The 25,155-nt window shown below is 42.3% G+C and overlaps 1 protein-coding gene across 1 annotated transcript in view; it reads left to right on the top strand.

Annotated features, from left to right (window-relative positions):
* LOC135522468 (R-spondin-2-like) overlaps positions 1-25,155 on the top strand; it is an 81,577-nt gene that overhangs the window by 33,452 nt on the left and 22,970 nt on the right. Inside the window, exons 2-4 of the mRNA XM_064948761.1 lie at positions 2,985-3,173; positions 13,622-13,765; positions 14,115-14,303. Of these exons, the coding sequence (XP_064804833.1) occupies positions 2,985-3,173; positions 13,622-13,765; positions 14,115-14,303 (522 nt within the window). The remainder of the gene's footprint in view (positions 1-2,984; positions 3,174-13,621; positions 13,766-14,114; positions 14,304-25,155) is intronic.

The following is a 25,155-nucleotide window of genomic DNA, read 5'->3' as shown; positions in this document are numbered from 1 at the left end:
CGCACAGTTAAATGGCGGCTAATAGAAGGCAGCAGGCATATTAGTTATCAACCACTAAAAAGAGGTGAGCCAGAGGCACCGCTGGTCAGATCAAGTGAGTAACTAACCCGCCCAGATGCCGAACGATCAGGCCGTGCTTTGTGATAGTAGTGCCCCGCATTCGCCACTGTTAGATCCCAGAACCCCTTCTCTCCCAATGGGTGGGAAATGAACTCGCTAACTTCTCACAATTTTCATCTTCATTCCAAGCCCGGTTTCCCCTGCTCTCAACGCTGTGTGTTAGCAATCATGTTTGGATGGGGTTTGGGAAAGGGGAGTACATTTGGCCAATTTACAGTGGATGTCAGGTCAATGTAAACATGCCCAGAGTGTATATTCTACATTAATGTATGGCTGTGTGAGGCGATGAGGAAGAAAAATACCCCTGTTTATTTTCTCTTTCTGGAGAGATTGACAGCATGAAGCCAGATATACAGTGAACATCAAAAGTACTGGAACAGTGACACATACATATTTTTGGTCTCTGTACTCCAGCACGTTGGATTTGAAATTATACAATGTCTATGAGGTCAAAGTGCAGACTGTCAGCTTTAATTTAAGGGTATTTTTAATCCATATCAGGTGAACTGTTATTACAGCAGGTAACTGAAATTACAGCACTTTTTGCACAATGTCCCCCCATTTTAGGGGCCCAAAGTATTGAGACAAATTCACTTATATATGTATTAAAGTAGTCAAAAGTTTAGTATTTGGTCCCATATTTCTAGCACGCAATGATTACATCAAGCTTGTGACTTTACAAACTTGTTGGATGCATTTGCTGTTTGTGCACCAATAAGTGAATGTATCCCAATACTTTTGGTCCCCTAAAATGTGGGGACTATGTACAAAAAGTGCTGTAATTTCTAAACAGTTCACCTAATGTGGATGAATACCTTCAGATTAAAGCTGACAGTCTACACTTTAACCTCATAGTCAATCACCACCTTCCGGAGACACCTGAAACCCCACCTCTTCAAGGAATACCTAGGATAGGATAAACCAATCCTTCTCACCCCCCCCCCCCTTAAATGATTTAGATGCACTATTGTAAAGTGGCTGTTCCACTGATGTCAGAAGGTGAATTCACCAATTTGTAAGTCGCTCTGGATAAGAGCGTCTGCTAAATGACTTAAATGTAAATGTAAATGTAGTCATTGTGTCATTTCAAATCCAAAGTGTTAACGTACAGAGTCAAATAAACAACACAATTGTCACTGTCCCAAGACTTTTGGAGCTCGCTGTATATTGTCCATGAATATTACTTTGAATATCATTACGTTATCTTTGAAAATTACATCAACTTCCCATATAATTTCTCCGTCAGAGTACACAGAAGCAGGTTGGGTTTTAACGTCCTGAAGCGAAAGAAGGAAAAAGAGAACGGCCTGTTTAGATTTGGATGTTAGGGTACGTGGCTGCAATGAATCCAATCTTCTCACAGTTCAGAAATATCTTGAAATGTGCTATCTGTCTGACGTATTAAGGTCTCTGTTCGTTGCTGAGTGAGTAGTCATGCAGTATGGAGATGAGCAATCAGTGATGAATAGGCCACTGAGTACATTGGGTGCTAATCTGGACGTGATCGACGAGGTGTCGGGGTGAACTTAATCCCTGGAGACGATCACAGACACACTCTGATTAACACTAAATCTCAGTGTCTCTACTCTCTCCATCTCACCACTCTCCAACACAGATTGTGTGTGTGTGTGTGTGTGTGTGTGTGTACACGCGTGCGCGTGTGGGTCTTCTCTGTAAATCCTCAGTACTCTGCTTCAGTCTTCGAACACTGTGGTGGAAGAGTGAACCCCATGTCAAGCACTGACATCTCCTTGCTGCTGCTTCTCATATGATTACACACTGCTGTTATAGTTCCACTTAGCAATTTCTTGTTGTCTTTAAACGGGTTGGAGAAATGTAATATGCGAATTCATGGCCAACGGAGAAACATGCTCTGCTCAGTCTCCCACAGTTGACTTCTCCTCTATGATGTGTTATTAAGCACTGTGGTAGGTTGCCCATTCGGTGGGAGCTGTTACCCTATATCTGCCTGTGATATTTAAAAACTTGGCTCCGATCGATAGCGGTGTCTCTCGTTTGCAGCTATTGTGTTCGCCCAAGGACATTTTCTTGTAAACGGGATCGCTACAGTTTATATTAAGAGACGCTTATTGTGGAATGGACTGGCTGTTACTGGATCCTTTGTCCTCCGCCGGCAACTCGATCCGGGCCCATAGTCAATGTGGTTTAGGGCTTTCATCGGCTGTCTCAGCACAGCGTCAATACAGTTCTTAGAAGGGCCAGTTCTGACCAGAATTAATGCAATATTCACGTTCAAAACCAATCACGATTCAAAGTTGCAGAGGGGATCCAAAGAGTGCATGAATGACAAATTGCTGAATGAGACGGATTTCCTACAAATTAGAAAATATCTTTGTTACATATCTGTTACTATTGTTTGGCTTATATTGTGTGATGGACTTTTCAACTGCTGACTTTTCCCCTCTGGTTTAGTCTGTTACCTCAAGTGTACCTTTGTCCTCAGCTCTGAGGCCATCCACAGTTCTGTCTTACCACCGTGACAGGAACATGTTGTTGTTAGGCCCAGTGAACTCAGCTGCACTACCACATGTTGGTTACAGTAGTTACAGTGGAATATACTATCAAAGGCAGTTTTCATTCATACTGATGGTGCCTGTATTCCACACTCTCTCTAACTCAAACATTGTTCTAGGTTTTTTTTCTTCTTCATTGCCACTGTGCTTCTCCCTGCTTTTTGGGGTCTAAACCGAGTTACTCTAAGGCACTTTGTGACCTGCTGATGTAAAAAGATTTTATAAGAAATTTGATCGACTGATTGATTGCTTGATTGGATTGCTTTATACGTCGTTGAAACTAATCACACTTCCTGTTTGTGCCGTCTGTCTCTCGTCTCTCTCCTGCAGCTAGCTATGGAGTGTACCCCATCTGCAAGGGCTGCTCGGTGTGCTCCAAGGACAATGGCTGCGTGAACTGCCAGCCCAAGCTCTTCCTGTTCCTGCGGAGGGAGAGGATGAGACAGTACGGCGAGTGTCTCCACGCATGTCCGACGGGATACTTTGGCATTCGAGCTCCTGAGATCAACACGTGCTCCCGTAAGGCCTCCCTCCTCCATCCCTCCATCCCCTGCTCTCTCTTTTCTATGTCCTCTCTCGTCACATGATTTATTGTCTCGTTACGTGCTCCTTATGCAGGGAAGAGGGAGACACACATGCATCACATTTTGAACGGCTGAACCATTAGCACAGGTGGATGTTAGTGCCGAGACAAGACTTTATTAAGAAGGGCCTTTCCTCCAGTGGCGACCAGTATAGGCCTGGATATGGGATCTGAGGCTGTAGATGTCTGATGATTCCAGCTTCTCAACCAACAGTCCCGCTTGGTGAACATTTGGAGGCTTGTTAGAGCGTGTTGTGGATGTGCTTCAGAACGAAGGCTAGGAAGGATATTCAGACGTACTTAAATGGGTTGTTATTCAAGTTCTAGTCATACCTTGGTGCTTTGTTCTATGGAAGATTAGTAACGCTTACCAATAGTTTGCAGACTTTGCACAAACAGAACGCCGCCATGTGCAGATTAAAGCGAGTGGAATAGGCACTCGCAGAGGGCTGGATGATGTCATTCTGAGGAAGAACAATCCTGATGATGATGATGTAAGGAAAAAACATAAATCATATTAGATACTTCCATTCATCGATGTCAATAGTATAAATGTATATCATTTTGTGTGGGCTTTATGTGCTCATGTGTTCAATGTGTTTTCTGTGTGTAGTCAGCTCTATTCGATATCAGAATTGTTTTGGTCCCATGACCACCTAAAACAGACAAGAACTTTAGACACAAATATTTTTAATTATGTTTGCTATATTAAAAACTGAAAGGGGAAAAATTAAAACCCAACAATTTCTCTCAGCAAAAAATATATATAAATAATAATATTACAAAATCCAATGAATTAAATGTATCCCTCTCCTCTCCTATTGGACGAGGCTGCGCCCCCATCTCATAACCTTATTTTAACATGGAGTCTGGCTTGAGAGAGGCAGGCTTTATAGGTTTAGAGAGAGCCCGTGGTGTTGGCTGAGTGTTTCATGTGAAAACTGAGAAAGAACTTAAACCCATTGGGTTCTGTTAGCCAAACTCCTGACAGACATGCTGAAATGAGGCCCCAGAGGAGCGTGTCAAGGACCTCTAGGCCCAATAATCCAGACGCGCAGCAGACACCGGAGGCGAAACCATTTTGCTGCTTACTCCCTCGCTCGCTCTCTCCAAACCTCCATGCAAATACGTCCGCTGGTTTTGTCAGTCAGAAAAATTGACTGAAATGCCTGGCTTGTCGTAAACTGCTGGTATCAATTGGATTTTCCCCTCGCTGAGACACCCGCTCCCCCTGCACACACATGCTCATCTCTCCATTCCCCACAATAAAAGAGGAGAAGGAAGGGCCTGCAGTCATTTCACCCTATCTTCACAAGTCAGGGAAAATCCGAGGAGAAAGACATTTTGTTCTTCAGCGGATAGTAATTCTTCCCCATCCCTCACCGCACCGTCTCTCTGTCCTGCGTGAAGTTTGATTTTTAAGCGTTACCGACATGCGGCATCAACGTGTGGCAAGTTAATCTGAGTCCTTTTCAGAACAAACTGATCCCAGAACAAAAATCTTACCATTGTCAAGTAGCATTAAATCTCGGCGGTCAGGCCTACTTTGATGTGATCGCAATTGGAGCCGTAACTTTGTAATCCCACTTCGCAGTTGACCTTCCTCCTTAAGTTGCACTCTTTATGTAATTTCCACTAAACAGTTTGGGTCTGTCGGCCATAACGGGCCGTTCTATCAGGTCGGCTCTACGAAGCTAATTGTCGGGTCACTGGGAACGATTTGTGGGCTAACAAGGCAGCTAGATTCTCCTCTTAGCTCAAAGACACCGGGGTTCCTCCCCACCACCAGTGCCCCAGACCCGGAGCCAGTGCCTGCCCCTGCTCTCTAAGAGGCCTGGAACGTGGCATTACATCTCTGTTATCATGGTCTTTCAAAACAGCCTCTGAAATCACTTTAAGGAGCAGCTGCTTATTATTACACCAGAGTTTGTCTGTGTGATCTTATCTCATTCAAGAATGTTTTGTGGACTGCTTGGGTAAAGGAAAACCAAAGCCACACGGGAGAGAGAACGGTTTACACACTCACTCCCAGGCCCAGCCGTGATGAGGCTGGAACCCCGTGGCTAAGTTCCTCACTCTCTTTCAGCCTCCACTTGACAGCTTGGCATTGGGAGAAGAAAGAGTGTAGCCACACACTTTAACCTGTGTGCCAATGCGCAGTAAGACGAGGTGACTGAAGCTAACCAGGCAACTGAACCAGCCGGTGGCAGAATTTAAAAGAGAGAGGGGGGAGGTTAAAGCTTGGGAATTGTGATGGGAAGAAGATGCCTGTAGTTTTTTTTCTCAAATTCCGTTTTCTCCATTTAGTTTTTCAAGGTTTCAGTTTTTAAACGTTTTTTTTTTTTTGTAGGTTTTTGCTCTCAAAATCACACTTTTTTAATAGAAAATACACAAAACTGGATGTTTTAAGTCCATAGCAATATTTTACCACACCAGGAGAACACTTTTGAGGTCTGGGAAAAATCTAAGAATTATTGAACTTTTGGTGTAGTTACCCTTTATTACAAGTGAGCACCATCCAGAGACCGTTGTTTGGTTAGCTGTGTTTCTGTAGCGCTCATGTGATTGCAGAGTTTGCAAAACAAATGGCTACTGAATTGAAGCAAATCATCATGATATCATAGGTGAGCATAGGCTACTTTATAGTTAACATTTTGTTTAGAAGGTTTTGGTGAAAGCCTTTCCATCTACCAGCAGACAGTTATCATTAACGCTAACGGCTACCCAAAGCACACTGTAAATACCACACAGACAAGGGCATTCCTGTGCCATTTCAGAAAGTGCCAGGAAAATACAAATCACTGATGCATTTTGTTCATGGATTTTCTGTAAGTCCAATAAATGTTGATAATTTCCTACTAAATTCAATAAATGTTTGAATATTGCGGAATTACGCTTTAATGTCTGGCTTACGTGATTCCGTCCACATTTAACACATCTCTCTCTCTCTCTCTCTCTCTCATGCATACGTACACTCACACACAGAGTTTGATATGATCCATAACTCCATAACAGCTGCAGTCATGGAGGCACTTATCAGCTCGGCAGACTAATACGGCTCTCTGCTCTTCTGTCTCTGTGTCAACCTCCACCTCTACCAGGGAGATTTGTAAGGGTAGATATTCACATATGGTTTATATACAGCCCAGTCCTGATAAGTGCACATATATACTGTAAGGGATGTGTAAGTTAGCAAACTGTGTGTACGTTTGTGGCAGTTGCACTAGTGCTAATGCAAACTAATCTGTCTACTTGCCTGGGACATCTATCTGCATGCTTTAGGTGTAACGCAGGCTTTTACATCATTATTTAATTCCCAAGCTATGGCATAGACTGTATCAGACATCAACTGTACTTTCATATGGGTTGGGGTGAATGGTGGATAACAGGGTGTTGAGTTTAACGGGAGGGAAAGTGTTGACAGGGACAGCATGTGAGTAATACTCTGAGCAAAATATCATCCCAAGGGCTGTGTTATGGTTTTAAACACTGCCGAGGTGGTTGGGAGGGGGGGGGGGTGGTTTGGAGGGTATCCTGGTGGACAAGGCTTGAAGTCTGGCATAGACTGTCCCTATGTGCACCCCCTTCAACAAACACACAGAACACACACGGTGTAGCTAAGGGCCGGCCCTTAGCCGCACGCACGCGTGCACACACGTTCGCACACACACGCAAACACAGCTCCCTCTCAGCCACAGCTCTCCCACTGTCACAGCATGCTGTAATGCTCACAGAAACCCCAGCAACGAGCATTCCCCTGCCAGGATGAAATCCCTGTCAAGCTGAGGTCATAGATATGGCCAATATTCTGGAAGTGTGGTTCAAATATCACAGCTCATCCAGTGCCAGTATATATGCCACTCGAGACTACCCTTGTCTGAGGTGATTTTTAAAACACAATTTCTGATTTTATTTTATTGCCTCTCTCGTACTAAAAATTGGTTACGGAATATCATTGTTGCTTTTTGTTTCTGGTTTGTACCCTTTTATGTATTTATTTCAATGCCAGAGTTTTGGATGATTGGTTACACCTTTAAGATTGTTCATTTTTAAAGTGCATCACGGGAGTTTGGTGGATTCTGAGGTGGACAGTAGCCACACGCCAGTTCTCCGGGCCAATTGAGTACCGAAGTTCCTTTACAGAGCCTCATACTAACTCACAATACCATGAGCTACGTTGGCAGCACAGACAGAAACAGGGTACTCTGCATATCCGTCTTCCTATGTGTATTTCCATTGCACATTTTAACCAGAAAAAGACAATTTGCTTTTGGCCTTTGCACCTTACCAAGGGACAGTTAATCGTCACAGCTTTTACAAACCACAGTTTAGACACACTGCGAGACAACACAATGGACACAACCAACTGACAGGCCTGTCGTGTCTTTTCTCCACCGGCCCATTCTGACTGACAGGAACACCGGCACTGTCTCCCCCAGCAGCCCCATGCCAGGGTGTTGAAGAGCATCCACGTGGAAAGAAAAGAGAATGTCAGAGATTGGAGAACATGCAGCCTTGTCCTGTGCCACGAACACCTGCCATCCATCAATCCACATGTCATGGCTGGGTGGCAGCTAGCAAGCCAAGGGTTAAATGTCAGCCAAACCTTCTGATTTAGAGAGTAGGTCAAAGCGCTATTAGGTGAGTACTAGGCTAGCTGCTTCCCTCAGACACGCTTGGAGAGGAAGGTTGGAAAAATTGGGTTTGTTTTCCCCTGCTTCACTGCCAGAGCTTCTTTCTGTCTGATCATGGACATGGACACTGCCGCTGCCTGCCTGTTCAACAGCAGGCCTGGTTAGCATCCTGGAAGACTCTTCAATAGACTGATGATTGTCTTGACAACCTAACCCCCATAGCTTACAAGAAAGGCCCTCTCTGGGCTCACAACATATTCTCCAACTTTTGAAAAATGATTTACAGTTTTTTTTGTTTTTTTTACATGAATACTCATATAAATAAATCAAGTGATGGCATATGTCCCATGTCAACCCAATCTCACACAGAACACCTCTGAAATGAACAGTTGCTTTGAGTGTCCCTGATCAAATTAGCAGATTTTCGATCCAGACCACAGCAGAGAGAGAGGGGAGAGTCGCTGCCAGCTATATTCGCAGGATTAGATCACGCTTTTAAAGCTCCGTGATTCAACTCCAAATGCAGTTGACATGAATACCACAAACTGAAAATAACCAAAAAAATGGAAACAGTCACATTCATACAAGTGCAAACATGACTTTCCTTTAAAAGATGTTGACTCCTCAGCTCAGCCACCATCTATACCCAGTGGCTTTGATTTCTTACCTTAGCAGAAACATCTAGTTTTTTTTACATCTTGTATTAAAGGTCCAGTGCAGTCAAAAACTAGATTTGCTGTGTTTTTCAGTATATTTCCACGTTATGTTGTTGGCAAAATACTGTGAAATTGTGAAAATTATAATAATGCCCTTTTAGTGTAAAAGCTGTTTGAAAAGACAACCTGAAATTTCTGCCTGTTTTGGTGGGTTGGCGTTTTGGGCTAATAGAACAATAAGAAAGAGAGTTCCAAACCTCTCTGCCAATAACAACTAGTTTTCAGTTTTCCCCTCCCCACTCCCAGACAGTCCTAACAAAGTTCTTGCTTGAGAAATTTCACTGTACTAAGAAGCTATTTATTTGTCTTTTTGACCATTTTAATTAAAAACAATCACAGTATGGTACTTAATTGTTACCCAGAAATTATTTGATTTTGAGTTAAAAACTGAGAGGAGATAATGTGTTTTAAGCCTCAAGAAGACATTGAGCCTTCCTTTCATCAGATTCCTGCCAGATCTGATGACCTCATTATTTCTTATTAGTCTCCCAGAGGCACCTAGACGAGACATTGGAGGTGGCACAGAGGTTAATCCCAAAGAGGGCTATAACCTGCTCCTAATATATATATATATATGCTAACTATGGCTCTGTCTGCTAACTATGGCTCTGTCTGAACTTGTTCCCTATCTATCTTGACAGAGGGATGTCTGTCTGTTGTGGCGTCTCCCCCCACCTACATCTTCTTCCGAGGACCTTTGACCTCGATCACTGACTAAGAGGGAGGTCTTCATCTTGGGAGTCTCCCTTGTCAGAGCTATATGCATATGTTGTATATCTGTAAAGGAATGACGTATCTTGTATCTTATCTGATAAGGAGTATGACAGGAATCGCTACCACCAGTGTTGGCTAATAAATGTGACTATAAGCTTGATTTTGACATCTAACCTCAGTAAAAAAAGAAATGTCCTCTCACTGTCAAAAACGTTTATTTTTGGCAAACTTAACATGTGTAAATATTTACATGAACATAACAATATTCATCAACTGAGACATAAACTGAACAAGTTCCACAGACATGTTTCTAAGAGAAATGGAATAATGTGTCCCTGAACAAAGGGGGGAGTCAAAATCAAAAGTAACAGTATCTGGTGTGGCCACCAGCTTCATTAAGTACTGCAGTGCATCTCCTCCTCGTGGACTGCACCATATTTGCCAGATCTTGCTGTGAGATGTTACCCCACTCTTCCACGAAGGCACCTGCAAGTTCCCGGACATTGCTAGGGGGAATGGCCCTAGCCCTCACCCTCCGATCCAACAGGTCCCAGGCGTGCTCAATGGGATTGAGATTCAGGCTCTTCGCTGGCCATGGCAGAACACTGACATTCCTGTCTTGCAGGAAATCACGCACGGTATGGCAGTAAGGCTGGTGGCATTGTCATGCTGGAGGGTCATGTCAGGATGAGCCTGCAGAAAGGATCCCACACGAGGGAGCAGGATGTCTTCCCTGTAACGCACAGAATTGAGATTGCCTGCAATGACAACAAGCTCAGTCCGATGATGCTGTGGCACAACACCCCAGAACATGACGAACCCTCCGCCTCCAAATCGATCCCGCTCTCGAGTACAGGCCTTGGTGTGACACTCATTCCTTCTACGATAAAATGATCTTTGAAAGACGGGGTCCTGAAAAGGGGACGTTTCTTTTTTTGCTGAGTTTATATTGTAAGATGAACTTTAACGTTGTGGCACTCGTTTGTCGTGTGTGTTTCCGTGTACCAGCTTCTCCACTGCTGTTTGTTGTCAGCAGGTTGCGCAACAAGCCGGTGCTTGAGAGTGTAGTAGCGCCAGATGTTATTTTTTCTTTTATTTCTTCAGAGCGAAAGAAAGAAAGAGACTCAGGTGATGACAAGCCTGGGAAGGCTTGTGTTTGAGGGGTAAAGAGGAGCGCTACTTTCCAATCTGCTCCTTTGATTTATTGGCTGTTGGGTCCCTGTCTTGAGCCTGACGTGTATTGACACCGAGCCCCACCGATATCTAATTTCAGTGGGAACAAAGAGAGGAGAGAGGGATGCGAGCTTAAAAAGTAGGGAAGAGGGAGGAGAGTGGGCGAGCGCATCCTGCCTTTGTGTGGGCCTCTGCCTTACCACCCCTGCTTCACTCATTCCATGCCAAAATCTCTACAGCACTGCGTAACTCTAGTGGCCCTGTGTGTTTATCAAACAAGAGATAGGCAAGTGGGTGTGTGATATGTTGGACCAGGGATGAGATAATGAGAAGGCAGAAATGTCTATATAGTAGAGGTTGGCTGCCTTCCATGTGTAGTTTGTTTTGTTCTATCTAGGTCGTCTTCAATTGGCACCAAACGGAATAAAACTTGTTGTACTTGTCCAGTGTAGGGCAATTCCACTGTAACATAGTTATGCTGAGACTCAGATTTTTCACTTTAAAATGTACAGTATATCCAACAAAAACCAATGATTGCAAAATTAAATGCACAGAATGACGGTTTGTGGCATCGTTCTGTTACCAAATTTTGCATCAGCACTGTTCTTCATGTGTTTTTGTCAAATGTTCAGTGGAAATTGTTATAAGTAGTCCTTGTGCATAGAGTTGAATTGTCTGTTGAACTTTGCAGCCATTGTTTTTTGTTGGACATACATTTTAAAGCACAACTCCGCTGCCGAGTCTCAGCATCACTCTGTTACTGCGGAATTGCCCTACAGTGTGCCCTAATGAACACAACACAGGAGTGCAGTGAGGTCTTACAGGCTGCCTCAGACCACCTCTTGAATCAGAGAGTGTCTGTTGTATGCCTCCATTTACCACATCCGCACATCCGTTCCAGTAGCACTGAATTTACACTGTTCCTACACCAACATCCCGTTTCTGCAAATCACAGCTGGTTGTCACATATGTTTGTCACCTCCGGAGAGTTTCTCTATTTTCCTTTGGATAAAAGCGTATATTAAATGACATTATATTGCCCTAGGCTGCACTGTGCTTTTACCATTAGATCATTAAGGTTGGAGCTGAATTTTATTCATGTTCCCGAAGGTAAAACTTTCATATTTTTTTTTTTACAGCTTTTTTGTTACATATACATACATTTGACATATTACATGTTACATACTACATGCATGGTACTTTTATATACAGCTTTCACGTGACAAATATATTATGTATACATGCAGTACAAACGTATATACATACACACATGGGTACATACACACATACATATATATACATGTGTATGTGTGTGTGTGTGTGTGTGTATATATTTTTTCTCTCCATTGAATCTCACTGGATATAAGCCTACAATTGCCTATACATATCACGCCAGGAACATCATTCATTAAACTTTGAGGGTGATAATCAAGCATTATGCCAATGACCAGCCAGAGAGCCAATAGATACTGCATCTAGGTAAAGAATCAAGAACAGTGTGGATGCTGGTAGTCTGTTTTGTTTGTCTGTTTGCATATGTGCGTGTGTGTATAATTATGTGTGTGTGTGTGTGTGTGTACTTATGTGCGTGTTTGCAGCGGGTTTGTTTAGACTGGTCAGGATTGGAAAAGCGTGAGAGACAGTGAGTGGGTAGAGGCCATACTTAGGGGTTCAAAGTGAAAAGGGGAGGGACCTCCATCGTGGCGGAGGAGTGCAGAGCGAGCAGAGGAGGCCTGATGGTTAGCTGGAGATGTAATTAAGGGGCGTGATTGTGAGAACCTTCTCCGGGCCCGCAAACGGGTCCTAGATAAAAGAGTCTTGGCCCTTGTACTCTGTATCTGTTACATGTGGATAATTACTTCAACACACACTCACATGCACACATGGTGACTCTCCGGGAGACACAGGACCAGAAGCCACCACCATACCTGCAAAAGCCTAGTTGAGCGAGTGATAGAGATGACTGCTGCTTGTTGGCTAGCCTATAGGCCAGTGGAGGCTGGTGGGAGGAGCTATAGGAGGATGGGCTCATTGTAATGGCTGAAATGGAATTGATGGATCAGAGTCAAACATGTGGTTTCTATATATTTGATATGCTTGATACGTTCCATTAATTTCATTCCAGCTATTACAATTAGCCCATCCTCCTATAAGTCCTCCCACCTCCTCTAATATAGATTGGTTGGCTAACCCCAATCAGGCCACTTAGGTATTGTGAGGAGTGTCATAAATTAGACAACTCGGGTGAGGGCTTCCTTTTAATCATGCAGCCCAGTGCGTCGACCCGCCGGTGCAGTGTAATTTGGGCCCCTGCCTGAAAGTGCTAATTGCAGAGTAAAAGGCTTGATGACACATCACCCTCGCCACACAGTGCTGCGTTTCAGCCCAGCAGGGTGGGGCGTGGGACGATAAGTGTGGCGTTGTGTTTCTCACCAAAGACATCAGTGTTGGTTAGTTAGTTTGGCAGGGGCTCGCAATGTTTTTGTTCCCCAACCCAAACTAACACAAAACCGAGGATTCTATCACAGCTGTATGCCAGCTTCCTAATCACAAAACGTTCCTTCTTACCCCCATCAATGATGCAATATCTGATAACACTAAGCTAAGAATAAACCATATCAAACATAAGTTGAATGCATGGGTAACACTAACTTGCTTAAAAAATATATTTAAAACCAAAACAAAATATAATCCCTCAAACCTATGTGGCTAGAACATGACAACCAGGCCCAGACCTCTGTGTTGTCTCCAGACTGTTGGATGTCAGGCTTGTGATCTGTTTTCCTGCATGTGTTGAAAGGGGTCACAGGGAGGTAACGTTTCGCTAACTTTGCTGTTGTTATTTCACAGTTCACACTCTTCCCCCGCTCACACTGAAAACCGAGTGTGCTGAAATACAGCACAGCCCTGGAGAGATATGATTCTATAATTCACAGGACATCAACACAGAGGATTTATTTTGGGGGGGGGGGCGGTTTCAAAAACTCCATCTCGTTCTCCATACCCCCTTACTCTTCTATCAACTCCAGGTGGTATGAGTGTATACTGTACTGTACCTCTGCCTAGCCCAGGCCTCGCTGAGACCTCTCTTCACTTCCCCTCCTCTCCCAGCATCGCCTCTCATCTCGTCTCCTCTTCCTCCCACAGGGTGCAGGATAGATAACTGTGAGTCCTGCTTCAGTAAAGACTTCTGCACGAAGTGCAAGGCAGGGTTTTACCTGCACAAAGGGCACTGCTCCGAGAAGTGCCCCGAGGGCTTTGCGCCCCTGGAGGACACCAAGGAGTGTGGAGGTAAAAGGGAAAAAGCAAAGACATATGTGCATCTGAAATAGCTCCCTATTCCCTATGTAGTGCATTACTGGGCTCTGGTCCAAAGTAGTGCATTATATATTACTCCTTTTTGGAGTAATTCATACTGTGTTTTTAAAATGTGGAAAGTCAACCATGTGGATCACATTGAGGCAGGATCTCCTAGAACTGATTTGACTTTACCCAACAGTCTTTAACCTTCTAACCTCTTGTATATGTTTTTAAATGAGACAGTAGAAGGATGGAAAGGACCGAGGACCGGATACTCGACCGCCTCCGTCGAGTATCCCCGGTGTTACCCTTTTAATGACTCCTGTCTCTCTCCACGCAGAGGGCTGCGAGGTGGGCCAGTGGAGCGAGTGGGGGTCCTGCACCAGGAGAAACAAAACCTGCGGCTTCAAGTGGGGTCTGGAGACGCGGACGCGGCACATCGTGAAGAAGCCTCCCAAGGACACGATACCCTGCCCCACCATCGCCGAGTCCAAGAGATGCAAAATGGCCATTAGGCACTGCAGGAGAGGTAAGACGTAACACCGTATCAGCAGACAGCTGTTTGGGTGGGTAGATGGATAATGTGTGCGCGTGTGTGTGTTTGCGTGTGTGTGTGTGTCATCCATCTATCTTTATGGTGTTTTTGGTCTGTGGTGTGTTTGTCATGTGCAAATCTAGCCTCTCCTCAAGGATTATAGTGCTTTAGAGCAGGGGTGTCAAACTCATTCCATGGAGAGCCTAGTGTCTGCAGGTTTTTTTTTTTTTTTTCCCTTTCAATTAAGGCCTAGACAACTAGGTATGGGGAGTTCCTTACTAATTAGTGACCTTAATTCAACAATCAAGTACAAGGGAGGAGTGAAAACCTGCAGACACTCGACCGTCCGTCGAAGGAGTTTGACACCTGTGCTTTAGAGACTTGTATCTAGGATATGGGGCCAGAACCCCCTCTTGGGAGAAACCATTTCCCCTTTCTGGTCCCCGAGACCCACCAGGTATGTCTGCTGCTCTAGCCCACATTAACTCTGCGTGTCCCTCAAACACAAACCCACCACTTTCTGCCTTTTTTTTTACCTTTTGGTTTTTAGGTGCACAGTGGCATTTTCATGCATGAAATATCAGTATTTTTCCATGGCTGCCCCATTCAAGCCAGCTCACCAGGTTTTTCTGGGTATATTTTTCTCTCTCTCTCCCTCTCTTCAGTGAAATTTTTCAAAGTATGAACTGCAGGTTTCCTCAATGGCGCTCTTTGTTTCCTCCCGTCCATTTGAAAGTTATTTGCGGTACGCACAGCATGTACGTCGACCATTAAATGAGAAGTCAGATCTGGAAATATTTTTTGTGTAAATACAGCTCGGAAAATATTTTTCCTGAAAGTATTCAGTTCTTCACAGATGATTCAAACACACCATTTAGAGTGATGGCCTCATTCAAGTGTGCTTATTGACAAGGTAATGACAGGAAAGCTGCCCCTAACTCACATATGTCCCTAACTCAGTCAATGGGATTTTGGTTTAGGATATATACACTTCCTTAGGCAAAAGAATGAGATATAGGAGTTATAGTGACAGAATGGCAGATTTGGTTCAAGCCTTCCTGAAAAATTATGAAAAAGAACATTGTTCAACAAAAGCAGGAAAATATCCTCCTTTCTCTCCAGGATTTTCCTCCATTTTTGGTATTGCATGTTAAATCAGAGTACCGTTTAGTGAGAGAGTAAATAAACTTGAAATAAACCATGATTGTCTCTCCTATTGCAGCAATATTGAGGCAGGCAGTGCTTTCTGGCTTGGAAACTGTCCCACTGAGAAGTTTCTTGCCTCTAGCTGGGAATAGACGTTGAATTAACATCAGTGAAAATGACATGGAAACATTGAAATAATGTGGAAACAAAATTGATTCAAATACTGTGTGCCCAGTGGGGTGATTATGTGTTCCTGTCCTGTTTTTTCTTTAGGAATTTCCCCCTCCTAATTTAGCACTGCTTGCTTGACCTTTTCCAAAGTATTTTATGGTCTTCTTGAATTAAAACCTGGCATTGTTGATCCTGTGTTACTGGCATCAATAATCTAGTCAGTGATGGGGAGTTTTGTGATAAGTCTCAATTGAATGCATAGCAAAGCTATTTTTCTGCTTGCCTGTATAAACCAAGTGTGGGGGCCTCTAACATCGACCTCCCTTATCACTCCTGTCTTATGTTTGATACGGTCATCTATTAGTGTCTTCATCACATTCAATGTCCACGGGAATGGTCAATGGCCTAAATTTAGTTGTGTAGGTAAAGTTGTCTGTTGTCGTCTCTGTGTGATCTTTTTTGGTTACAAGAATGGCAGAGGTGGCTTGTGTCATAAAGTTTAGTTTTAGACCTAAACGGCACTGTTAAACTCCCCGACCCTCAAGCAGCTTAACGCCAAGTGGTAGTGAAAAATCCTATCCCCCAAAACTAAGCTTGTGAAACGAAAGACTTGTCCATGTTAAGCTGTTTAAATAAATACTATGTAAAATGGAAGCCATTTAAGTCGGGCGGGATAAGGGAATGCCAAGAAAGCAAAGAAGAAGTACTCAGGGTTCCACACAGCAGAGATTCGTTTCAGGCAGGCAGCATGGACCCAGTCCCAGTTCCAGACCAACTGACATTGTAAAATAATCACTTCCCGTAAGTGATAATAAAGAGTAATCCAATGGGAGGAATGTCTGTATTTCCCTTTGGTGTGCAGGTGACCAGGAAGTGGTCCAAGCCGGTGGATGACGATCAAGAGGTTCATGGAAAGGCCTCATTACGCCCGAGTTCATTATTAAATACCTCCCAGTTAACTCTTAAATTACAACAGATTCCCGGGACTTTGGGCAGTAAGGCCCTCCAATGCTATCTAATACACCATGGCTTTGCGCCGCAATATAACAAATTACGTCTTAAGACGTAGATAGGATTATTCCCAGGCTATAACCACAAACTATGTTTTTTCTTCTAAATATACATGTACAACAAGAAAATAAGTCCCCAACAAGAAAATACCCAACAAGTAAATAAGTCTGAGTGTAAACTAGAGTAGAATCTCGATTGACACGAAAGAAAGGATGGGTTTAAAAAAATAACATTTAGACTGCATGTCATTTCTTCCCATTGAACACCAGTATTTTGGATAAGTATTGGATTAGATTGCTAAGGATTAAAATGAGACAGGAAATATATATACTACCGTTCAACAGTTTGGGGTCACTTAGAAATGTCCTTGTTTTGGAAAGAAAAACATTTTTATTTCCATTAAAATAACATTAAATTGATCAGAAATACAGTTTAGACATTGTTAATGTTGTAAAAGACTATTGTAGCTGGAAACGGCAAATTGTTTATGGAATATCTACACAGGCGTACAGAGGCCCATTATCAGCAACCATCACTCCTGTGTTCCGATGGCACATTGTGTTAGCTAATACATATTTAGCATTTTAAAAGGCTAATTGATCATCAGAAAACCCTTTTACAATTGTTAGCACAGCTGAAAACTGTTGTGAGTAGTACACAGAGTTGTACGAGATCTTCAGTTTCTTGGCAATTTCTCGCATGGAATAGCCTTCATTTCTCAGAACAAGAATAGACTGACGAGTTTCAGAAGAAAGTTCTTTGTTTCTGGCCATTCTGAGCCTGTAATTGAACCCACAAATGGCGATGCTCCAGGTACTCAACTAGTCTAAGGGCGGCCAGTGTTATTGCTTCTTTAATCACAACAGTTTTCAGCTGTGCTAACATATTTGCAACAGGGTTTTCTGATGATCAATTAGCCTTTTTAAAATTATAAACTTGGATTAGCTAACACAACGTGCAATTGGAACACAGGAGTGATGGTAGCTGATAATGGGCCTCTGTACACTTATGTAGATATTCTATTTGAAAAATCTGCAGTTTCCAGCTACAATAGTCATTTACAACATTAACAATGTCTACACTGTATTTCTGATCAATTTAATGTTATTTTAATGGACAAAAATGTGCTTTCCTTTCAAAAACAAGGACATTTCTAAGTGACCCCAAACTTTTGAACGGTAGTATATATGTATATACACTGCTCAAAAAAATAAAGGTAACACTTAAACAACACAATGTAACTCCAAGTCAATCACACTTCTGTGAAATCAAACTGTCCACTTATGAAGAAACACTGATTGACAATAAATTTCACATGCTGTTGTGCAAATGGAATAGACAACAGGTAAATTATAGGCAATTAGCAAGACACCTCCAATAAAGGAGTGGTTCTGCAGGTGGTGACCACAGACCACTTCTCAGTTCCTATGCTTCCTGGCTGATGTTTTGGTCACTTTAGAATGCTGGCGGTGCTTTCACTCTAGTGGTAGCATGAGACGGAGTCTACAACCCACACAAGTGGCTCAGGTAGTGCAGCTCATCCAGGATGGCACATCAATGCGAGCTGTGGCAAGAAGGTTTGCTGTTTCTGTCAGCTTAGTGTCCAGAGCATGGAGGCGCTACCAGGAGACAGGCCAGTACATCAGGAGACGTGGAGGAGGCCGTAGGAGGGCAACAACCCAGCAGCAGGACCGCTACCTCTGCCTTTGTGCAAGGAGGAGCATGCGGAGCCCTGCAAAATTACCTCCAGCAGGTCACAAATGTGCATGTGTCTGCTCAAACGGTCAGAAACAGACTCCATGAGGGTGGTATGAGGGCCCGATGTCCACAGGTGGGGGTTGTGCTTACAGCCCAACACCGTGCAGGACGTTTGGCATTTGCCAGAGAACACCAAGATTGGCAAATTCGCCACTGGCACCCTGTGGTCTTCACAGATGAAAGCAGGTTCACACTGAGCACGTGACAGTCTGAAGACTCCGTGGAGAACGTTCTGCTGCCTGCAACATCCTCCAGCATGACTGGTTTGGCGGTGGGTCAGTCATGGTGTGGGGTAGCATTTCTTTGGGGGGCCGCACAGCCCTCCATGTGCTCGCCAGAGGTAGCCTGACTGTCATTAGGTACCGAGATGAGATCCTCAGACCCCTTGTGAGACCATATGCTGATGCGGTTGGCTCTGGGTTCCACATAATGCAAGACAATGCTAGACCTCATGTTGCCAGAGTGTGTCAGCAGTTCCTGCAAGAGGAAGGCATTGATGCTATGGACTGGCCCGCCCGTTCCCCAGACCTGAATCCAATTGAGCACATCTGGGACATCATGTCTCGCTCCATCCACCAACGCCACGTTGCACCACAGACTGTCCAGGAGTTGGCGGATGCTTTAGTCCAGGTCTGGGAGGAGATCCCTCAGGAGACCATCCGCCACCTCATCAGGAGCATGCCCAGGCGTTGTAGGGAGGTCATACAGGCACGTAAAGGCCACACACACTGCTAAGCCTCATTTTGACTTGTTTTAAGGACATTACATCAAAGTTGGATCAGCCTGTAGTGTGGTTTTCCACTTTAATTTTGAGTGTGACTCCAAAACCAGACCTCCATGGGTTGATAAATTTGATTTCCATTGATCATTTTTGTGTGATTCCGTTGTCAGCACATTCAACTATGTAAAGAAAAAAGTATTTAATAAGAATATTTCATTCATTCAGATCTAGGATGTGTTATTTTAGTGTTCCCTTTATTTCTTTGAGCAGTGTATATTTTACATGTATGTAGCTATACACTATTTATGTTCATGTTTATCTGATCGCCTCCGGTTTGCATTTCTATGTGCTTAAATAACACTGGAAGTCATTTACAGATTTGTTTCCCCCAGCTTAACCCTGACGCACATTGCCCATAGTCAAGGATCTTTCTTCCTCCGTGTCTTCCGTGAGACATAATCCCTTATCAAATAAACATACATGGAGAGAGATAGTCAAAGCCCAGATAATGTCATGGACGTCAAGAAACAAAGCATTTCTCAACGAAATGCGAAGATGTGTCTAAATACAGTGCCTTGCAAAAGTTTTCATCCCCGTTGGCCTTTTTCCTGTTCTGGTCATTACAACCTGTAATTTAATTGGATTTCATGTAATGGACATGCACAACATAGTCCAAATTGGTGAAGTGATATGAAAAAAATGTAGTTGTTTAAAAAAATTAAAAAAAAACTGAAAAGTGGTGCATTCATATGTTTTCACCTCCTTTGCTCTCAAGCCCCTAAATAATATCTGGTGCAACCAATTACCCTCAGAAGTCACATAATTAGTTAGATTGCACACAGGTGAACTTTATTTAAGTGTCACCTGATCTCAGTATATATACAGCTGTTCTGAATGGCCCTGGAGTCTGCAAACACCACTAAGCAAGGGGCACCACCAAGGACCACTTTAAGCCGTACACTTCACAGAGCTGGGCTTTACGGAAGAGTGGCCAAAAAAAGCTATTGCTTAAAGAAAAAAATAAGCAAACAAGTTTGGTGTTCACCAAAGGCATGTGGGAGACTCCCCAAACATATGGAAGAAGGTACTCTGGTCAGATGAGAATATAATTGAGCTTTTTGGCCATCAAGAAAAACGCTATGTCTGGTGCAAACCCAACACCTCATCACCCAGAGAACACCATCCCCACAGTGAAGCATGGTGGTGGCAGCACCATGCTGTGGGGATGTTTTTCATCGGCAGGTACTGGGAAACTAGTCAGAATTGAAGGAATCATAGATGGTGCTAAATACAGGGAAATTCTTGAAGAAAACCTGTTTCAGTCTTCCAGAGATTTGAGTGAGACGGAGGTTCACCTTCCAGCAGGACAATGACCCTAAGCATACTGCTAAAGCAACACTTGAGTGGTTTAAGGGGAAACATTTACATTTCTTGGAATGGCCTAGTCAAAGCCCAGACCTCAATCCAATTGAGAATCTGTGGTATGACTTAAAGATTGCTATACACCAGCGGAACCCATCCAACTTGAGGAGTTGGAGCAGTTTTGCCTTGAAGAATGGGCAGAAATCCCAGTGGCTAGATGTGCCAAGCTTATAGAGACATACCCCAAGAGACTTGGTGGCTCTAAACTATTGACTTTGGGGGGTGAATAGTTAAGCACACTGAAGTTTTCTGTTGGTTTTTTTGTCTTATTTCTTGTTTGTTTCACAATAAAAAATGTTTTGCATCTTCAAAGTGGTAGGCATTTTGTGTAAATCAAATGATACAACCCCCCCAAAAAAATCAATTTTAATTCCAGGTTGTAAGGCACCAAAATAGGAAAAATGCCCAGTGAGGTGAATACTCTCGCAAGCCACTGTATATAGTCATGACATCTCACCATACTGTATAAACAATATGATATAGTTTTCCCTTCCAGCACCTTGTTTCAATATCTTTTCCATACTGATATTGACCTAATAGCTAGCCACTGGGCATAAACTGGTTGAATCAACGTTGCTTCAACGTAATTTGTCAACATATTGTGACGTGGAATCTACGTGGAAAATACATTGGATTTGAAAAAAGTCATCAAAGTAAACTGTTGTTTTGAGGGTGAAACTTCAATGACAGGATTATGTGAACATAGTAAACACATTTCAACATAGACAAACCTTGTTCAAAATAAGTTGAATTTGTACCTTTTTTAAAACAACATCTTCAACGTTATATCCAGTATGAGAAAAAACAATATGCTCGGCAGCATCTCTTACTGGAGAATGTATCTATCTGCAGCTACCCTTTGGTCTCCCATTCAGGATTTTAACCAAGCACAGCCCTACTTTGCTCCGGTGTTTATCACTGACTATTATCAATGTGCTATCGTGAGAATGATTGTTGATTAATCTCCACTTAAAAATTAAATAGATTCACTGTTGCTATCGAAATCATTCCAAAGGGTAGGTTTAGTTTAGTTTATTAAGGATCCCCATTAGCTACTGCACATGCAGCAGCTACTCTTCCTGGGGTCCATATAAAACGAACAAATACATGACAACCTACAGAACTGTAATAGACCAGAACAACATAAGATATTACATTAAATAATACATTTTTATAAGAGTTATATAGGAAAGACACCAAGAGACAACAAAATACAATTTACACACTATTCATATATTCAAATTCTTATATCCAGTACAGTAAAATTAGATCTTCAGAAAGAGGAGAGGTGTTGTGACACAAGATTATTTTTTATCTGTTTTTAAAGCTACATTTTGCATGAGTAACCTCTGGTGGCAGAGCATTTCACGATGACATGGCTCTATACATAACTGATCAACGCATTAAATCTGTTCTTGGTTTGGGAACGGTGAAGAAACCTGTAGTGTCGTGTCTGGTGGGGTACAGTATCTATGTCTGTTTACCAGAAATGTTAGTTATAGAATAGGAATGAATCAATTCAAACTTAATTTGATTTAAAGTGCATGAGATGGAGACGTGAATCCAACATAACAATTATTAATTTGTTAAGTGCGTACACAGATGGAACTATCCATGTTGAAGATAACTCAAATGTTACTTCAAATGTTGATATGTGGTTGCGTTGACAAACAATTCAATATCACTTTTGAAATCAAATAAATTGCTTATTAACTTGTCGACTATTAACAAATTACATGTTCGATTCACGTCTTCAACTCAAAGAGGCTGCGATGGATCTATCCAAGCAGTAAATCTCCTTTAAACGTAGATCCTTTTTGCGTAGATCCAATATTACTTTTACAGGAAACAGCCTAGTTATCTTACAAACGAATGTAACATTCAACCTCAAAAGTAGCCACATTTTGAGGTTACTATTACTATACATTTCTTATGTAATTATATAAAGTGTGCATGTTTAAGATAGCATGAATAGGTTGTCGCAGGTTTGTGAGATCTTCACAATCGCTGTAATAATCTGTGCAGAATCTGCAGTCCGGGTAATTTGGTTGTGCTATTAGATGAAGCACAGTGATTACACATTAATATGTTGTATAAATAAACATACTATCTGACATTGTATTCTTATTTGAACCTTGTCATGCTTTTTAAAATGATTGAAAGCACCGTGATAAATAACTAAACCAAAAATCGGCCATTTTTTAATTGGAATTTGGTGTTGCTTTTAGATGGTTGAAATCATAGCGGGTTAATATAGGTTGTAATCCCATTGATCAATGTCAACCAAATATTACCCAGTTATCCACGTTGATATGAGTGGGTATATTCTGACTCCGCTAGCATGGCGTCACTGCAACCTGGACTCGGGTAGATCCTCCTGTAACATTGTGTCTCATGTAACCATTCCGCACATAACATATCATACTAATTTGAGTGTCCTGGATTTCTGTTTACTGTGTTATGTCTAGTCTATGAGACCAGCCAGCCTGGAGTTACCAGAAAACCAAAGAGTTTATATTTTTGCTCGGCTGCTTCTCCCTGTTGGGCAGTGGTGTAAAATACTTTAAGTAAATATACTTTGAAGTACTACTTAAGTCGTTTTTTGAGATATCTGTACTTTTTATTATTTATATTTTTGACAACTTTTATACTTCACTACATTCCTAAAGAAAGTAATGTACTTTTTACTCCATACATTTTCCCTGACACCAAAAAGTACTCATTACATTTCGAATGCTTAGCAGGATTGGAAAATTGCCCAATTCATGCACTTCTCAAGAGAACATCCCTGGTCATCCTTCCTGCTTCTGATCTGGCAGACTCATTAAACACATATGCTTCATTTGTCTTTAGTGTCGAAGTGTGCCCCTGGCTATCCATAAATTTAAAAAATCAAGAAAATTGTGGCGTCTGGTTTGCTTAATATAAGGAATTTGAAATGAGTTATACTTTTATTTTTATATTTGATATTTAAATATATTCTGGCAATTACATTTACTTTTGCTACATAAGTATATTTAAAACCAAATACGTTTTGACTTTTACTCAAGTAGTATTTTACTTGGTAACTTCACTTTTACTTAAGTCATTTTCTATTAAAGGTATCTTTTATTTTTACTCAAGTATGACAACTTGGTACCTTTTCCACCACTGCGTTTGGGTGCCAGTTTTCTTCTCCTCACCTCTTCCCTCCCTCAGCGTAGGTAGACAGACTGCTGTTCTGTTGCTTCCATCTTCTCCTCTCTCCCAAGGGTGGTCTGCTGAAAGGGTCATAAACATGCCTTATTAGTAGCTGTTCCATCGGCCTCTGCAATGAGACACTGTCTTCTCCCTCCCTCTCTCGCTCGCGCGCTTTCGCAGTCTCCAGCTTTCTCTCCCCTTTTTCTCCATCGCCGTCTCTTTCTGTGCACTTACTCTCTGTCTCTGGAGTCTGAACCTGCTCAATATTGAAGCTATTAGGATTCTCCCTCAGGAGATTTCCCAGCAATCCTGTCAACAGATTCACTGGTTTACAAACAGGCATGTGACAAGTACATCGCTCTCTCTCTCTCAAATTAAATATGCTTTAATGGCATGATGACAAGGTCAATGTTGCCAAAGCAAAGTGATACACAACAATAAGAATTGAAACAAAATTATGTTCTGAAATCTAATTCAAGAAACAAAATTGTCAATTAAAGTACTTGGAGAAACTAGTACAAACAAATGTAATGTTTCTTCCCTTAGCTTGTGTCAAGCTGTGACATATTGTGCTGCACACTCATCCACATCAGACCTTTCCCCCAAAAGTATAGAGTATAAGTTTCTCTTTGTTTGATTGTTCTGTGAATGTGGACATTTAATTTTTTCATTTGGAGAAGAAGGAATCTCTAACCAATATATGTATTTGGGGCAGAAGATTAGAAAGTGTTCTTCAATTTCTATTTCTCCCGACCCACAGTGATGACATAGTCACTCTGGCCAGCCATGTGTTTTTTTAATGGCGTCCTGTTTCAATTGCCAGGCTATGATGACTAATTCTGTATTTAGTTAAAGATTAAATCTGCATTAGGCGGAAACAGCACAATGTTCACCCCACCACCGTTGTTATTGTTTTTGTTGCCAAGCTGAAGAGACTTTGCGCAGCATGTGCGTGGCAGTGTCACCATTAAGGATTTCAGCTTCAAGGTTTTGCTTTGTTTGGGGTCTTTTAAACAGGTTAAGTACAGTGGCTTGCGAAAGTTTTCACTTTCATTTTGTTGCCTTACAACCTGGAATTAAAATTGATTTTTATGGGGGGTTGTATCATTTGATTTACACAGCATGCCTACCACTTTGAAGATGCAAAATATTTTTTAGTTGTGAAACAAACCAGGAATAAGACAAAAAAACAACTTGAACGTGTATAACTATTCACCCCCCAAAGTCAATACTTTGTAGAGCCACCTTTTGTAGCAATTACAGCTGCAAGTCTCTTGGTGTATGTCTCTATAAGCTTGGCACATCTAGCCACTGGGATTTTTGCCCATTCTTCAAGGCAAAACTGCTCCAGCTCCTTAAAGTTGGATGGGTTCCGCTGGTGTACAGCAATCTTTAAATCATACCACAGATTCTCAATTGGATTGAGGTCTGGGCTTT

This window comes from Oncorhynchus masou, chromosome 30 (genome assembly GCF_036934945.1).
Source record: "Oncorhynchus masou masou isolate Uvic2021 chromosome 30, UVic_Omas_1.1, whole genome shotgun sequence".
Lineage (NCBI taxonomy): Eukaryota > Metazoa > Chordata > Actinopteri > Salmoniformes > Salmonidae > Oncorhynchus > Oncorhynchus masou.
Note: the sequence above shows the minus strand (reverse complement) of the source record. Positions and strands in the feature narration are given on the sequence as shown.